At 40.0% G+C, this 17,598-nt stretch overlaps 1 protein-coding gene across 5 annotated transcripts in view; it reads left to right on the forward strand.

The window, feature by feature from the left end:
• Positions 1-17,598, forward strand: part of ELF1 (E74 like ETS transcription factor 1) — a 94,022-nt gene that overhangs the window by 68,449 nt on the left and 7,975 nt on the right. For all 5 annotated transcript variants that reach the window (XM_032993908.2, XM_032993911.2, XM_009973794.3 and 2 more), the window contains exons 4-8: positions 3,396-3,503; positions 4,115-4,279; positions 7,397-7,480; positions 10,512-10,704; positions 11,811-12,278. In XM_032993908.2, the coding sequence (XP_032849799.1) occupies positions 3,396-3,503; positions 4,115-4,279; positions 7,397-7,480; positions 10,512-10,704; positions 11,811-12,278 (1,018 nt within the window). The remainder of the gene's footprint in view (positions 1-3,395; positions 3,504-4,114; positions 4,280-7,396; positions 7,481-10,511; positions 10,705-11,810; positions 12,279-17,598) is intronic.

Below are 17,598 nucleotides of genomic sequence, written 5' to 3' on the forward strand. Positions count from 1 at the left end.
TTTCCTTTCTTCTCTCCCCCTTTCTCATTCCCCCCCAGTTTAGCTTTTTCCTTCCATTTTCCTTTTTTCTTCCCCCTTTTTTCTTTTTTCCCCCCTCCTTTTATTCTGTTTTTTTTTTTTTTTTTTTTTTAAATTTCTACCTATTTAACATAACATTTGAAATCTGACGCTTCTCACAAGTTACTTCACCACCATTCTTTCAGCTCTGACTTTGCCAAAGCGTAACAAATAAGCTATTTGATCTCAATTCTTCTTAAATTTTTGACTGTATCATTACTGCCAGTGATTGGAATACCTTTCTGCCAACATTAAGAGAAAAACTAAAATAACAGACACCAGCTTGCCTTTGGTAGTTGAGTTTGTTATCTCCAAGCTCTCTCTTGAGTTGGGTGATGTGAATTAGCATCTTGCTGCGAGTAGGACAGAGAGGTGCTCCCTCTCCTCTGTGCAGTGCCCCACACCTTGTTTGTGTTAGCTCTTGAATTCTTGTAACTCAACTTGCTAACCCAGCAGTACCCCAAAAACTTCTTTTCAGCCATTTTAGAAAACTAAATTGTCTCACTGCATGATCAAAAAAGTGTGAAGCCTGTCTTGTGTTAAGTGACAGGAGTTTGGATCATGAACAAGGGCAGAGATAGGAGGAAGAACCACAGCCCTTGTTTTTTCAGCAACGGGGGAAATACTAATTTGGCTCAAACCACCTTGTGAAGTCATCTTCTAAGAAGAGTCTTGAAGGGTGTTAGCAAGGGCAATAACGTAGAAGGGTGTTAGCAAGTGTGTTAATGTGGTTAAGAAACTTATTTTCGCCATTTTGTGCCTGAGAATAGACAGATAGTTGGCGCTCCTTAACGTTTTTTGTGAGCATCAGATTATATTAATTTCTGTGTTTGCATTATTTATATGACTGTTATAAGTTCCTTTTATTAGTCTTGGATATGGGTGGTCAACTTCTAGCCAGATGGTGTAACAGCCGATGCAAAGCTGGAGATCTCTGCCTCGCCTGCCGTTATTCAGAGTGAAGAATTGACTCTGCTCCTTCATCACCTCAGTGCCTGAAAGCAAGCGGGTGGGTTTGTTCCTCCTCAGGGAAAGAGCAAAGAGCAGCTGCTCCCTCCTCCCTGCCCACAGCACTGAGAACCAGGGGGTACCACTGTTGGCTTTTAAATCGTCTGTGGCAGCATAAACCAGCCCCACTCACTGGCTTTGGCTGAGCTGGATTGTGGTGGGTTACCTTCCTGTCCATTCAAACAACATCAGACCGGGTGACAGCTGCTTTGGCAGTGCTGTGTGCCCCTGTTTAGGGTGACATCCTTATTGTGGCCTGCCTTATGCTGGTAGATGGTACAGGAAGTTCCCATCCAGATAAAACTTAGAACCAGAAGCGATCAAGTCAGCGCTGCCCGGCCAGGCGTGAGCGTGCCTGCAGACTGCACGGGCTGTGCTTGCTTCAGTCTCAGCTAGCCAGGGATCCCTTGAAGATGCTGCTCAGCTTTTGGACAAGACGCTCTGCAGCTGAGCTCCTGGGCCTTCAAGCTGCACAATGGAAGTGCCAGTGGTTTTCCTGCCTTGTCTTGCTCTGTGGCTTCCCAAGCCAGGACCTTAAGCCCCTTTCTCTTCACGCTGTCTTCCTCCCTACCTCTGCGTTTCTCACTGCTTAAGCCTGTTCGGAGATGTCAGTCAGAAGGTGCAGATCCTCAACTCTCTGAATGTCTGTGCAAGACAGGGGGTGGAGGGGGTCCTGTAGACAACAGGGTGAGTTGCTGTGTAGGTTAGGGGTTCCCAACACCTTCCGCTTTATTCTGTGTTAGCCCGAGCCACTGACACTTGGGGCATGGTAGGGCTGAGGTCAAGAAAAAATCCAAACTTCTTTGCCTTCTCCTAATGATACGATTGCTGAAGCTGTAAACGTTTGGGGTGAAACTGTTTTGGTTTTTTTTTTTTTTTTTTTGGTTGGTCATTTTTTAATTGTGTGATTGTTTAGTGCTAGTGAGCTGGGTGCTTTGTTGTTACTGTGATTTTTATTTTTTTTAAAGTATAGGAATTCTGACATAGGCCTCTTGCTTTTGTGCAAAGAGGAAATGTTTCAGGGTCACCGTGTGGTGTTTTATGTTGCATTTTTGCTTTCTCTGTCAGTGAATCTGTCGGTCTCCTTTCTGTTTTTTTTTTTTTTTCTCTCTTTTTTTTTTTTTTTTTTTTTTTTTGTGACTGCCCCACCCCAAATTCCTCAAAGCTTAACAGGGAGAGAGGGCGTGAAGCTGACTCAGACTCATTATCGTCCTGAGAAAGTTATGGAGGTTCATTGGTGTCCTAGAGAGGGGAATACAAATACAGCCCTTTGTACTTTTTTGATAGATGTGAGTTCCCCAACGTAGCTTCAAATACCTGACAAAGGAAGCCTGGCCCGTGCATTTCCATCCAAGAAAGAGTAATTTCTTAAAAGAATGTGTTAAATCAGTTCTAAAGGTTTATGGTACCAGGTACGAGAACTAACATTTAACTTATTTGTCATGATACAATTATTTTGAAAAACACCTCTGGTAAAGTACTCCTCCAGTCAAACCAATATTATCTTCTTGGACAGCAGTTATTTTTCAAAATTATATTTTATTGGATTTTTTTTAGTGTGTAGCTTCAGATGACCTTAATTATAACTTAATGCCCAAGAGCTTTGGATTTGTCTAATGACCACCCTCATGAGATGATGAAGGATTGTCTAGTGGTCAAAATTTGTGAAAAGTTTGTCAACCCCCTGTGTTGCTTTTCATGTTTTGTGTTTGCTTTCCTATGTGTTCCTGGAGCCTGCACTGTTAGCCCTCCCTCTAATCCCATGGATTTGAATGGTTTAGGATCCAGTTACACCTTTAGATCGTATGTTCTCTAATAGAAGTTGTGGAATATTTTCTTGTCTGTCTTCCAGGCTAAATGACAGGATATTTTTGGTGAGCACCTCTTAATTATGGAATTCACTTCCTTTGGACCACCATAAGAAGAAATTAGCAATATTGGTTTTTTTAAAGGATACTGTGTGGAATATTGTTTGTGGTAGTGATATTTCTTAGGGTTTGAGGGTGTTGTGTTTTACCGCATGTGCTTGATCAGCAAAGAGAGGGGTTAGAAAGATGAGGCAGAAACAAAGGGTTTGTGTTGGTTTTGTTTTTGTTTTGTTTTTTGTTTTTTTTTTATACATACAATCAGATTAATGTAGTATATTAAATAAATTAAATGATTGCAGTGTGCATTTTCTCCCCAGCTAACCTGTTACTACTCATCTAGTAGAAGACCGTGTTGACCACTTTTTTTTTTTTTTCTAGAAATGAAGTAGGAGTAAATATCATGTTAGGCTTTAAGTCCACATTTTAGCTTGTTAAGAATTAATTTTTACCTTTTACTTGTAGTTGAAGCATCTTGTCATAATGGAGATGAAACAATGGAAACAATCGAGGCTGCTGAAGCACTTCTCAACATGGACTCCCCTGGTCCTATGTTGGATGAAAAAAGAATAAGTAAGTTTTTTATGAAAGCAAATCTAATCTGTATTTGCCTTGTTTATTTGTGAAAAGAGGAGGGATTCAGTACAGCATGGTTGCATGGAACTGGTGAGATTATTTGGCTTCCAGGTAGCCTTTACATACATAGTTTGGATATCAGAAATCCAGCGTTGTATGCAATGAAGGATTTCATTGCCATGCCAGTGTTGAACAGGTAAGGAAAGAATCAAAAATTATAGAGGGAAGAGGTGAATAGAGTTGGGTGGTTTGGATTGCAGTGTTTTGTTTGGCTGATAGAGGATTAGTCTGTTTATGTCGTCAAGATAAAAGAATATACACTTACATCTGCAGAGTGCCTTAATTATGAATAAAAATGTATGATCACCAAATAATTGTGCTTTTGAGGGGGAGTGGGTTATATCATTAAATTGTTCTATTTTAATATTGCTTCTGCTTGTGTAAAATGTTGTTGGTGCATATATGCCATTATGAACTAGCCTCCTCTCCCACGAAGACCTGAAGTGTCACAGTTTTATTTTAGTCTATGTTTAATTTTTTTTGTTAAAAAAAAAAAAAAAAAATCCTCGTGGATGTGTGAAAATACTCCTGTTGTCCCTTTCCTTAAGCAACTATGTTCGGCGCAACTGAAGATGATGATATGGTGGCTCCTATTACACACGTGTCAGTCACACTTGATGGGATCCCTGAGGTGGTAGAAGTTCACCAGGCCCCAGACTCTTACGCTGAATCACCAGAGACTCCAGAATTTGAACAACCAAAGAAGAAAAAAGGTAAGATGCTCCTGGAGAACAGCAGTATGGCGTAGGAGAGCAGTGAGTGGCGTGCTTGCCTCCCCTGCGGGTGCCTGGAACCATTCTGGCTGTCAGGTCAAAGTCACTGAAGCGGGCTCAGCTGGCAATAGAGAAAGCATTTTTTTGCTGGGTAATGTGAGCACAGATGCTGGTGCTTAGACACTAAAGGTGTTGGAGGGGTAGCAATGATGGCTTATCCCACCCGAAACAAGAATCTCTGCTTGTTCCTATTTATAGTTTCCTCTTCAGAGCAGAATTGCAATACAAGCTGTAGAGCTTTTGTTACTGTGAATCCTGAAGTATTTTAATTAGCTCTGATTTAGCTTCAACTAAAGATACTTGATCTGTTCAGAACATGGGATGAGAATGAGGAGGGTTTTTTAGTTAAGTAGGAGTAGTTTAATTTTATTTTTTTTTAAATAGCTGCATGCTATAGTAAGCATAAGTCCCATTTGCACTAGATGACATTTACGCAGTGTCCACTGAATGATGTTCCATTGGAGTCAGTGCTGTGCCAGAGAAGTGAAGTGATGTTAGTAAGACCTTTTGCTCCTGTTTTCCCATCCTGCTTCAGCATAGACCCCATCAGACATCCTGAAGCTGACGTTTACAGGGGAAGAGTCATGCACTGCAGGCATCTGTAAGGTGCTATTGCAACAAATCTGAAGAAAAAAAAAAAAAAAGAAACCGAGAGAGTTATATTTATGGAACTAATCCTATGGCTGAATCAGAGTATTAGGACTTGCACAGGTTCCCCTGTGAAATAAAAGCCTTCCAGAGCAGGACCCCTGTTACCCAGCCATACTCCTGCTGATTGAGAGTGTGTTTTTGCTGCTACTTCCAAACGCTGGGAGTCGTTATCTGTGAGAGAGAGCACGTCTGCCTGTGGAGGTCTTGGGGAAGCTGCCCGAGCCCCGTGTGTGTCACAAGGTCTGGTAGTGATGGGTGTGGGTCGGGAAGTTTCCAATTCCCGTAAAAAAGCTGAACTGAAACCGCAGTGGAGGAGAGCTTTACCAGCAGCTGTCCTGAGAGTGCTGCTGGGGAAACTACCGTGCTGCGTGCACTACTGTGAGATAACCAACTGTAAGAGGATTTTAAACTGTTTTTTTTTTGGTTTGTTTTGTTCTTTTATTTTCTTCTTCTTTTTAATGTTGGCTGCTGTGTGGGTCAAAACAAGGAGCTGCTGTCATCCAGACATTTAACCTCTTTGGCTTGATGCTTTCATACCCTCTTTTGTGTTGTGCTTCTGCTTACTCCCACTCCTTCCTCCTCCTCTCTAGCTGTAGGTTAGAAAACCAGTTGCTTCACAGCAAATGTGTGTTTGTTTTTGACAGTTACATCAGATAGACAAAATACTAGAAAAGATGCATCAGCTTAGTGTCTTATTAACTACTAGTTTTCAGTGAAATTGAGGATTCATGGGGTAGATGGTATGGTCTGAGTGATGTTGAAACGTTACTTAGTGTCCAGGGATTTGTAAGGTATTGGTGTACAACAACTGCTGCAAAACATTAGTAATTTTGTAGTGCGCTTCAGGACGACATGCAGTATGTGGATGGGGTTCTTTTGGATTTGTTTCTTTGTCTTTTTAAGTGCAACCTGTTTCCCTCACTTTGGTCGGTTTTGTGGCACAACAAAGGACTGTGGTCATTTTGCCCTATCCATACCACTCATGATTTTGTAGACTTCTGGCATATTTAACCCATCAGCTAGATGTATAGGGTTGCATTGGGCAGAGCGTTGCTGGCTGACTGAGCCAGAATAGCATTGCCAAGTAGAGCTCCTCCAAGAAAATGTTCTCCAGAAGTGCTGGGATGATTTCACTTCCTTTCCTTGTGGGCCTTATTGCTGCAGCAGGAGAGCTGTATCCACTCATCTGCTCAACTCCAAACCCATGTTCAGCGCGATGTTTGTACTCATGAATGTCTGAGCACTGCACTGCCGAACTACAGATCAGAAAGACAGGAAAAACAAAGGGATGTCAGAGAAAAACTTGGAAATATGACATACTAATATCCTCAGTCCTGGTTTTGCTATGGGAGGTATCTGACAGTAGATGGTTACATAAGTTATATACACATTATATTTTAGATAGATACTGTTCATTAGGGTTTTACATACATTATTTTTTTAAAAAACAAACCCCACTGAAAACGGTACAATAAAATGTATTGAACTTTTTCTGGTGTGGTATAAAATACTTAATCAGGGTGAGCATCTCACTGTCTAAATATCACATTAATCTGTAGAGTGAGTTTCTAACCTGAAGTGTTTTTGCAACCATTGAAATAGGAAAGTGGAAATACCAATTAGAAATTCAATTAGCTATACAAAATGATGGTAGCCCCACATCAAGCTTAGCTCTTGCACATTCTCCATCCTTCCTGTTTGTAAAATTCTCTCCTAAAAAGGAATTTAGTGATGCACTCTGAAAGGTAACAAATTCATGCTCTATTGAACCAAAGGAGGAAGCGTGCTAATGCTTAACGTGCTTGCAGAAAATAATCTTCTTTTAAACAAAGGAAATGTATCTTGTGTGTCTCTGTTAACTGTATTTCTGATGGTATCAGTGAGTGCTTGGAGATTATAGCTCACACTGTAGTCTAAGACCATCATCTTAAGTATTTCTAGCCCAGATACAGTTTGCTTCTGTCAGCGGAGACTTCCAGTCTATTAAGCAAGCAGATAATCTTGTTTTATCCCTAAATTCCATTTTGGTGATAAGTGAACAAGATAGCGCTCTATATTTTATCTAGCTTTTCCTGTTTAAACTCTTGCCTACGGTTAATAGCTTATTGTTCTCATCTCGTCTGTTTTAAGTGCTCTTAAGAGTACCTAAAAAGCCCCAGAAATTTCCGAGGTACATGGACTTCATAAAAATGAGCATAATCTTTACTAGAAGTACACTAAGAGCATAGGGAGTCCAGTCCTGTTGCAGAAATTGAAAAAGTTCAGCATAGAACTAAGCTTCTAACTTACTAGAAATTAAGTCCTCTCTGAATTGGGGAAACAAATCTCTTCCCTTTTTAGGTCCTTGTTCTTTTAAATTTCTCTGGTTTTTTAAGCTGCAGTTGACTTACTGGTGGTTTATTTCAGGGAAGAAGCCGAAACCGTGTCGTCCTGAGTCCCCTACTACAACTCCAAACATATCTGTGAAGAAGAAAAACAAAGATGGAAAGGGTAAGTCAGAGAGTTGTCACTGAAGTTTTTAAAAGAACATTGGTTCTGAGTGACCTGTATAAAGTTCACTAGCTCTCTTGTGATGTAAAACCAGGTCTCAAGCTCACTTTAAGGCAAGTAAATTACCGCACAAAATTTCTTGCTGAAATACCCAGTTCCTAGGGAGAATAATATATCTGTCACTTCAGTTGCAAGGGTTCTTGGAAACTCTTCAACCCCCCTGCAGAGGCTGCTGCATTTTGATTGAAGTCTTGGGGAGCACTTTGCATTGTATTAGCGTTTCTTGGGCTGTGGTTATTTTGACAGATGATCTTTGAAAACGTTTTCCATCTGTGTGTATCTAATTCTGCATGAGGAGCTAATCAAGGCTGCCAGTCGGCAGCAGGAAGTACCAAGCCCTGAATTTTGAGGAAAGCTGTAACACAGCTTGAAGACTTGGGCAGAAAACTTGGGGGTTTGATACTTCTTTCATTCCTTCTGTGTTTAAAAGGAAGAAAGAAAAATAAATACCACATAACTGATACAACAAATCATTTCCTCCAGACCGAACCGTTCAGTAGGGCCTGTCAGTTTTGTCAGCCACTCGGTCGCTTTGCTGTTGGGTCCAGCGCCCGCACCCGGGCCCGGGCTGGCGTTTGAAAGGCAGCCTGATGCCTCAGCTCCCACTGAGTTCTGCTGGGCTCGGCGGGAGCTGGAAACGAGACTCCCCTGGGTCACCACGAGTGCCTGCACGCACGCCTGGGAACTGATGGGCTTGCACGCGTCCCGTACGTGCCGGGACAGAAGCCCGGCCAAACCTGGAAGGTGGTGGCATAAGAACGTCAGACTCTCTCGAAATCAGAAAAATTGCTACCCCCACAAATGAGTATGTTTCTGACTTTTTTTTTCTTTCTTTTGAAGAGGGATTTTCTGTAATAACAGGGGAAAAAAACCTCTTGGCAAGCAATAAGTATTTAACAGGCTAATACCAGTAATTTTGAGTATGCATTGTTTTTTTTGTTTTTTTTTTGTTTTTTTTTTTTTTAATTAAAACTTGATTTTTAAGTAAAAATGAAAGAAAAGTATCCGAGAAACCTCTGTGTAGTGGTCAAATGAAAGCAGCTAGTCACAAAATTAAAAGGCAGGTCTGATGTTTCTGTGGATGATAGCAAGGATACACAGTATTTCACATTTGTACAGTGTTACAAAATTGCTACTTCAGAATGAATTAAAAAGGAGCATGTTGCCTGAAACCACTGCCTGTTACAAAAAAAGCTACAACAAAATCATTTGTTTTGCATTTTGAGGAACGTAAAATTGAAGTAAAAGGGATATTAATATAACTGGCCATGGCAAGGAAGCAGCTAGAAAATCATGAGAGTTGCCTGTCTCACAGTATCCACAATATGCCCCTAAGGGGAACATTTATGCTAAGATATCAAGCCCTCTATATAATTATTTGATGTGATGCATGGATAAAACTGAGTTTTCTACATATTTCTTCTGCTGCTGTGACTCACAGGAGGCTAAAAATTCTGCCTGTGAGTAAAGCAGAGGTATTTTTTCCAGACAGTTCTCTGCACAGTGATAAATTTTCAAACTGCCTTGATGCAGCTGAGCATTTTTAGCCTAGACTACAACAAAAGCACCCCGGATTAGATGGTAGCTGGTAAGGGACTGGGAGTGCTCTCACTCCTGGCTGACACTGTATTTTGCCTAAGCAGTCTTAACCTTTGCCTTCGGGGTATCTGAAGGCAAACAGGCTGACCAAGTTGGGAGACATTTGTTGCAAAGGCAGTGTTTTTCCTCTAGGGATGCTCGATTTTCAAGTTTCCACCTGCTGAAGGAGCTGCTGACATTTTGGTACTGCCAATGCAGATGACTTTGCTGAATATTTGCAAAATACAGATTATAATACAGTAGTATGGGAGTTTTAATTTGTAAGATACCTCCTCTTGTTGAAAAAAGTTCAGACTGGTGATTATTAAAGTTGAAAAAACTGCCAGGTTAGATTTAAGCTAACAAAAGAGATTGTGTCACCTTCGGATGCACTGGGCATCATTTTTTGTTAAACTTGAGAAATCTGCACATGCTGTCCTCACTGTTTTTGCACGGCTACTTGTGTGAGGCAGTACTTTCACCCAAGAAGTTTTTTCTTCCTTTCTCAGACTAACAACATATCACTAAGGAGCTTATGTGCCACTTCAAGTGTCCAGAAGAACATCAGACACCAAAAGCCTTTAAAAAAGCAGGAAAAAAGATCTCTCTTATACTAGTTTAGACTTCTTAAATGTGCTTTTGGAAAAAAAAAGAATGTGGAAATTTTGCAGTAGTTTTAAGTATTCACAATCTGTGATTTTAATACTGTTTCTTTATATGTGGTAAACACTGAACAGATGTGATGGATTTCCATATATAAATGTTTATGCCTGCTTGTCTCTAAAATGAAATTGAAATGTTGTCTACCAGCAAGCATTCACTGGATTAAAAAAAAAAAAAAAATCTTTTTATGAAATTTTTTCTTGAAGGTTTGCCTACCTCAGCATATGCTACTGATTACCCTATGTAAATCTAATTGTTAAAAGTAAGGATTTTGTTTAGCCTTTTAAAGGATTATAACACTCACCTCAGTTCATCAACGTATTTAAGCAAGGGCTTAATTTCCATCACTTTCAGGTGGTGAACCTGAACACGTTCCTGTTTGAGGTAAAGCAACAGTGAGTGCTTCTCTAACCAGATTAGGCAGGAGGGAAGTGTGCCCAAATGTGACTAATGCTGTCTAACGGTGGTAGTTGGAACGGGGTGACTGTAGGTTGACTGGTACTTGACTCTGTAGGTTACTGACAGGGGCTAGGGTGTTTGGACACCCAGGTTATAATAATTAACATGAATCCCTTCTATCACTGTTTCCTAGTCTTGATGATGTATTACAGTGTGTTTGTAAAGATACCAGCTTCTTAATTTTTAGATTATTTACATTAATAAAATATGGTCAACTAATTTTTTTTTTTCCCTTTTATTTTTTCTGTGTCCTGAAATACTTTCATTTTAGGAAATACAATTTATCTCTGGGAGTTCTTACTAGCACTGCTCCAGGACAAAGCTACGTGTCCTAAATATATCAAATGGACTCAAAGAGAGAAGGGCATTTTCAAACTGGTAGATTCCAAAGCTGTGTCCAGGTTGTGGGGAAAACACAAAAACAAACCTGACATGAATTATGAAACAATGGGTAGAGCTCTCAGGTATGTGCATTTTTAATAATAGACTGGTGTTGTTGCCTTAGTGTTTGCACTCATTAAATGCCTCATCTAATTTATGTAACAACAGAAAAGAGCTAGTATTCTGTCAATTTGGGAAATTAAGAAGTTATTTCAGCAAAATAAATAAGCTAGCTAAAAGTAACCCTGACTAACCTCAACCCCAAATCAGTCACCTTCAGTCTCAGCTCAGACATTCGCACTGCTGCTGCAAAACTGCATCTTCACAGTCAGCCACAAAGTAAGAGACTGAAGATTCCAAGTGGGGCAAGCCTTTCACATAAAATTTTTATCTCCTTTCTCCAAAAAATCCTAATATCAGGTGTATTAATGAAATTATTTCTACTTGTCACAAATGATCCCGTTTATGGTGGAATATACAGTTTCAGAATTCAGGTCTGGTTCTGGTTCTCTGAAATTGCATGTACAGACAGTTTTAAAATGTCTTTTGTGCCTCTGCCTATCAGGCTGGGGTTTTTCTCATACATAAAAGACTCTGCAAAATAAGCAGACATCCATGAAGCTTCAGTCTTACCTGCTGATTGATAATTGTCCAACTGAACAGCTATGCATTTCTTTTCATTCCCCTTCATCCCTCACCTTGGTGTGCGTAATTTCAGATTGTCATATTAATTTGTAAATATAAGAGAATTAGTGTTCTCCTGTCCTGTTGCCTTTGCTTAGTTCTAGCTAACATGTCTGCCTGTGCTCACTGGTGAATAAGCATGAATGCAGGTCACTGAAAGAACTGTATGAGTCGAGATGAGAATTACAAGTTTCGTGAAACTTTAAAAGAATATGAGTTGATAGCAGACTTGCAAAGTCACGGAGTTCTCTCTCTCCTCAGCGTTACCTGAGGTTGAAATTAAAAGGTGACAAGAAATACCAGTAAAAGGAAGTTATCTGAGGAAAAATTACACTATTACATTGACCACTCCTTTATACTGAAGAAATGAGGCACTTAAAATATTGTTTACTGCTGGTCTTATTTTCTGGGGGTTTTGTAGCCTTTTTTTTTTTTTTCTTTCTCTTTTTGGTTTGGTTTCTGGCAAAAAACACTAGGTAACTTGATGTGTGTACACTTTAAACAGATACTATTACCAAAGAGGAATACTGGCTAAAGTAGAAGGTCAGCGCCTAGTATATCAATTTAAAGAAATGCCAAAAGATCTCGTCTATATAGATGATGAAGATGCGAGCCCTAGCACTGAATCATCAGATTCAGCTCTGCTCTCAACTCCTGTGGCCAATAGAAACCAGTCGAGCAGATCTAGAGCTTCTGCAAACACGGGAACAAAGGGAGGATCAACCACAGTGCTAAAAACAGGAAACTCAAAGCCTGCTAAGCTGAAGGAGCACGTAGAAGTTGTACAGCAGCAGACACCTGGCTTGACTTCAGAAGTTTTGAGGACAATGCAGTCTCCACAGCCAGTACATCCCACTCAGCTTTTTCGGACAGTTCATGTAATGCAGCCATTGCAGTCCCTCACAGAAGGACATGCTGCTGTAACCAGTAATGTTCCGGATGAAACGTTAAATCCCTCGGTTCAGAATATAAGGTAAGAAAATGTACAGAAAATAAGTGTATGAATACTAATAAATTCACTGGATCATGGCTAGATAGACTATATTCTTATGTGCTTCAAATAAATGCTCATCTCCCAGTTTGGTTGAAGTGAAATGGTGTCTGTGGCTGGTCCTGGGAACTGGGAGTTACTACAGCGTACTGCGATGTGTATGCTCATAAATGCTCTGCCTTTGGTGGAGGGAAGCACATCTCTCCTGTGGTATTAGGCCTGATGGAAATCCTTTGGAGAGGAAAACTATACAATTTCTCTTTAAAATTGGTATCATTAGTTCTGTCTCACAGCAGAGGCAGTATTTTCCTGCCTCTGCTTTTTCACTGACTGGTGTCTTTGCTTTTGAATTATACATGGTGTGTCTGCATGAACCCTTCAACAAAGATTTTCCTTCTTGCTTCTTAATTTTTCTTCAGAACTTCTGTCACCTCTTTTGTCTTTTGTATTGTCCCCAGTTACAGCACGGGAAATCTCCATGTTATCTATTTTAGCATTTTGCTGCTGCTACAAGAGTATGTTCTTTTGATTTTTAGAAAACAATTAACAAAATAATCTCATGGGAGTTGTGTATCTGGAGACTATGTTGGGAGACAGTTATGCTTCCACGCTTAATTTGTAAATCAACTGGCTAACACTACACAGTGTTTAAGCATCATGATTCCTTTGCACCTACCAGTTAGTAGCAGCATCCTAACTGAAGAGGCTTTAAAAACAGCCACTTAAGCCTGATTTTACCCTAGCCTGAGGCATCCCCTGATGGAGTTTGTTCATCTCCACTGACTACAAAAGACCTAAGCCAAATAAATGTTCTTGTAATCTAGGCCCCTCACAGGAATGTCAGGGCTGTATATGGTGATTCTGGATCTTAAACCTGTTTCATGAAAGCTTCAGGATATAATTCAGCAGCTGCACATTCTTAATGAATTATGAACATCACTTTTTTTTTGAGATTTGCTGTGTTAATATCATCGTTGCAATGGTTGTCATTTTGTGCTTCAAAATGGCAATAATGCTATTTCCTGCTCCCTTCCTCTATTCTTCCCTTTGAAAATTACATCCAAAGCCACCAATAGATTTGGAGTGGTACTGACTATCAGGGGTTAACCATGCAATTTTGTCAGAGAGAAGTGATGACACTAACGAGACCAAATAATTCCTTCATTTCCAAAGAACAAGTTTTGCTCTCTCATCTCTGCTGTTAGAGGGATGCTGTAAAAGCTAATCAGTTATTAAAACTCCACTTACATAAAATGAAAATCCAGAATAGCAGTAACATCTAGGTTTTTTCAGAAGAACTGAAACTGTTTAGATCAGCCTCCAGTGACTGATATAATAACATCAATAAGTAGCGTTTTAGGAGATAACCAAGTAGTTGAGGAAGCTGAAGATTTATATATGGGAAATGACAAACCAAGACTGCAGCTTCAGTCAAGAAAAAAAAGTTGTATTATCTGTTCTTTCCATGGGGTAAAAAAAAAAAACAAACTTCAAAATTATCCCTGGACTGCCTAGTTTGAATCCTGTTTTTTTAAATTTCCTTGAGAATTTAAAAATGTTTTCATTCATGCTGCAATATAAAAAATAGACCCTGAAAAGAGAAATTCATGGGTTAGTAGAGGTTGAAAGGGAATAAATACATTGGGCCATGAAAGCAAAAATATTTTGCTTAGTTAACTGTAGGCACTGTAAAACAAACTGAAATGAGTTACCATTTTTAAGTAGACAATATCTGTTTTGTCTTTTAATTTTAACATGCGTGATTTTAAATCAAATTGTGTTTTGCTTATTGTTCTAACCACCTAGAATTAGTTCAAGATGCACATAGGGGAGGGAAGGGTTATATTTGATCTGAAGTTTATGTGAAAGATAATTATGAAGAATTTGACCCCAAAAAAATCAGTTTTGGAATTAATTTAGAAAATCAATAAAAATCTGCATCAATGTGATTTCTTGTAAGTTTTTAAAGCTGAGGAATGAAGCTACACTGTACAGTGCCGTCCTGTGATTTCAGGGTTGATGAGGGATTTAATTATTTGTAAAAATTGGCTATGGCAGTATAGTGAAAGGAAACAAATACAGACATAATTGAAGCTATACAGTACCATTTAAGTCAGTAGAACAATGCTATTAAACATTAATAGGGAAAAGTTCAGCAATTTGCAGAGTTAAATAGCTCTAGGCTAGACCTATACTAGATTATCTATCAAAACCAATATCAATAGTGTAGATGGTCTAAAAAATGGTAACAACAAACAGAAGTATCTGTAAGACCTAATAAGGCAGGCAGGCAAGAAGGCCTAACATTTGGGAAGCTGCTGAGTGACATTATGACATCCAATTATTGCATTATGGTATTTCACAATTAGACCTTGAGCAATAAGCTAATGGGGAAAAAAGCAGTGGAGATGACACGTGTGAAGTTCGAATGCAGTAAAAGCCATAAAGCCTTGGAGTTCTCTGCTGCGTTGGTTCTAATCCATTGTTTGTAACTTAAAACATTATTCCATGAAGTCTTCAATTGCACTTTCCTTAGCCAAGATGACAGAGTGTCTCAGATGAAGGAAAAAAAAAAGACCCATAGGATCTTTTCAGTACAATATGTAATTACTGAATGGTGTAAAAGTACTGCAAACCAAGAAAGAATGGACTAAGGTGTCTGGGCAGTTAGAGTGAAAATAAAAACCACAACCCAGATTTTTTTGGTGTGCTTTTAACCAGGACAGGCCAAGCTGCGAACCAAGGTGCTGATGAGTCCTGTGCAGTAGTCACTGCCTATTCCAGGCTCCAAAAATATAATTTATGACAGATACGTTTCTGCTCAGTTTCAAAATGCAAACTTGAAATAGTTTGGTGAGGTAAAATGGCACACTGAACATTTTTTGGAGCATATGTTTTAAGTTGTGATTTATAATAAGGCTAAAACAAGGGAACTGGATTTTGGGTTGGTTTGTTCAAACAGCTATAAATCTCTAGCAGCTGAATGTGTTTGTGTACGCGTTCTGAATTTCTGCAGTGGGCCTTCCATAAGGGTTGGAATGAATGGTCTATGTGATTTGAAAAGGTACAGCAGGTACGATTGCCATTATAGAATAAGAGCTGACAAACCTGATGTATGCACGCGCTTTGTAGGGTTGTGGTTGGCGTCACTTTATAGTAGCTTTATAAGGAAGCATGAGGACAAATAGCAACACTGGTTGCCAGTTGGTGTTCAGAGTTTGAAGCATACAGATAGTAAAGGTTGTTTGGGCAAAATGGCAACCTGGGTTTGGGAATGATCCTCAGGAGGTTTTCTGATGCATACTGGTTAGTGGTTGGGCTCTGCTTTGAAGTGTGAATATCTTGGACGGATGTAGTTTGTCTTATGCAGTGTAGCCTCTATAGTTTTATTCGTATAAATGCTCTTCCCTCTTCTTCATGGAAATAAATGGTCCTCCTTCTGTTGCGTTATGACAAGAAAAAAAAAATATAGAAACAATATTGAGGATTTTTGAGGTCAGAACAATTGGCTTCTTAACACTTAACCATGGACTTCTCTGTAGGACAAACATGCATCTTCTGGGTTGAGTGACTAGGTAAAAGAATCATATTTGAAGAATGTTGTGAAGGGCTTGTATCACCATCCATCCCCTGTGTTAGGCAGCATTGCCTGGTAAAGTCTACTCCCAGAGCATCTCTGGGGGAGAGCAGGACAGCCGTTCTCCAGGGCCTCTGTGTTTCTCAAAGAAATGGTCATGCCAGTGAAAAGCCGGGGCTGGTTCTTCACAGGAGACAGGCAGTGGCTTCATTTATAGCTGTACAAAGCTTGTGCAGTTTTGTGTACTTCGAGGGGAGGGTGGTGTCTTACTCTGAAGCAGAAGGGTATCTTGGCTTTTGGATGGCTTTTGATGGGCTTTTTATACAAGTTTGGTGCAGCTGTATGCAGGGGAGACAGAAAGTGTTGCTCGCCAGGGATAGATGCCTCTTCTTCAGCCCCAGTGCTTAAACAGAAAGACCTTGATGTGGTGCTATCCCAAGCTTGGGAAACAGGTTAGGAGCAGGGCCAGGTCATGCAAATTGGGTTTTTGTGACCTGGAAGACAACTAGTATCTCCAGCGTGAATATTCAGAATCACAAACTATCACGGTTTAACCCCAGCCAGCAACTAAGCACTGTGCAGCCACTCGCTCATCCCTCCTCACTCCCAGTGGGATGGGGAGGAGGATCGGAAACCAAGTAAAACTCAGGGGTTGAGATAAGAACAGTTTGATAACTAAAATACAATAAAATTAATAATAGTAATAATTGTAATGAAAAGGAATATAACGGAGAGAGAAATAAAACCCAAGAAAAGGCAAGTGATGCACAGTGCAGTTGCTGACCACCCGCCGACTGATGCCCAAGCAGTGATCCACCGCCCCAGCCAACTCCCCCCAGTTACTATACTGGGCATAACATTCTGTGGCATGGAATATCCCTTTGGCTAGTTCAGGTCAGCTGTGTTACCAATGTCATTCTCACACTAAATCCAAACCCCAGCACTGTACCAGCTACTAGGAAGAAAAGAAACTCTATCCCAGATGAAACCAGGACACAAACTCACTGCTGTTCTGCAGGTCTAACAACCCTGGCTCTGTGGATGCAAGCACAGTTACTGCTGAATTTGGCACCACATGTTTCCAGTTATAAGACAAAACCAAAAATGCCTCTCTGGATGAACATTTTCTTTCTAACTTTTTCCAGTGAGCCAGCTTTTTTAAGGAAGACAGAAAAAAAAAAAAAAAAAAAAGTCTCTTTGAATTTAACGCCTGTAAAATTCTTCTGTTTAAACCAGAATAACTGACACAGTTTAAGCAGAATATCTGGTTTATTGGAGTAATTGTGTTTTAGTTTGGAATTCAGAGGCACTGAAGTAGGCCTGGGATTCAGATCCACGTTCATTAGGTAATAATGAGCGTAAAGGCCATCTTTTCTGTTGCTCCAGAAAGTGTACCTCTCCTGTAAGGCTGGGCACTTAACCTCGTCGTGGACATCATACAGGGCTCTAAGGTGCCCATGTTTGGGCAGTTAAATTCCTCCCTTAAATGACCAGGGCTGCAGATAGAGAGATGCATTTTCATTTACCTTTAATCTAGAGTAGTTGTCATTTAAGGTGGAGCGTCTGCTGGATGGAGTGAAAAGACGTTCTCGTGTTACTAATGGTTCAGAGAAGATCATATTGTGAGTAATTTAACATAATATGTCTCTATGTGTTACTGACTGTATGGGACATGGCTGAATCTTCTAGCTGGCAGCTCTGTATACCAAGAAACTTGCAATTAGC

Source organism: Tyto alba, unplaced genomic scaffold, assembly GCF_018691265.1.
Source record: "Tyto alba isolate M040663 unplaced genomic scaffold, T.alba_DEE_v4.0 Super-Scaffold_45, whole genome shotgun sequence".
Taxonomy (NCBI): domain Eukaryota; kingdom Metazoa; phylum Chordata; class Aves; order Strigiformes; family Tytonidae; genus Tyto; species Tyto alba.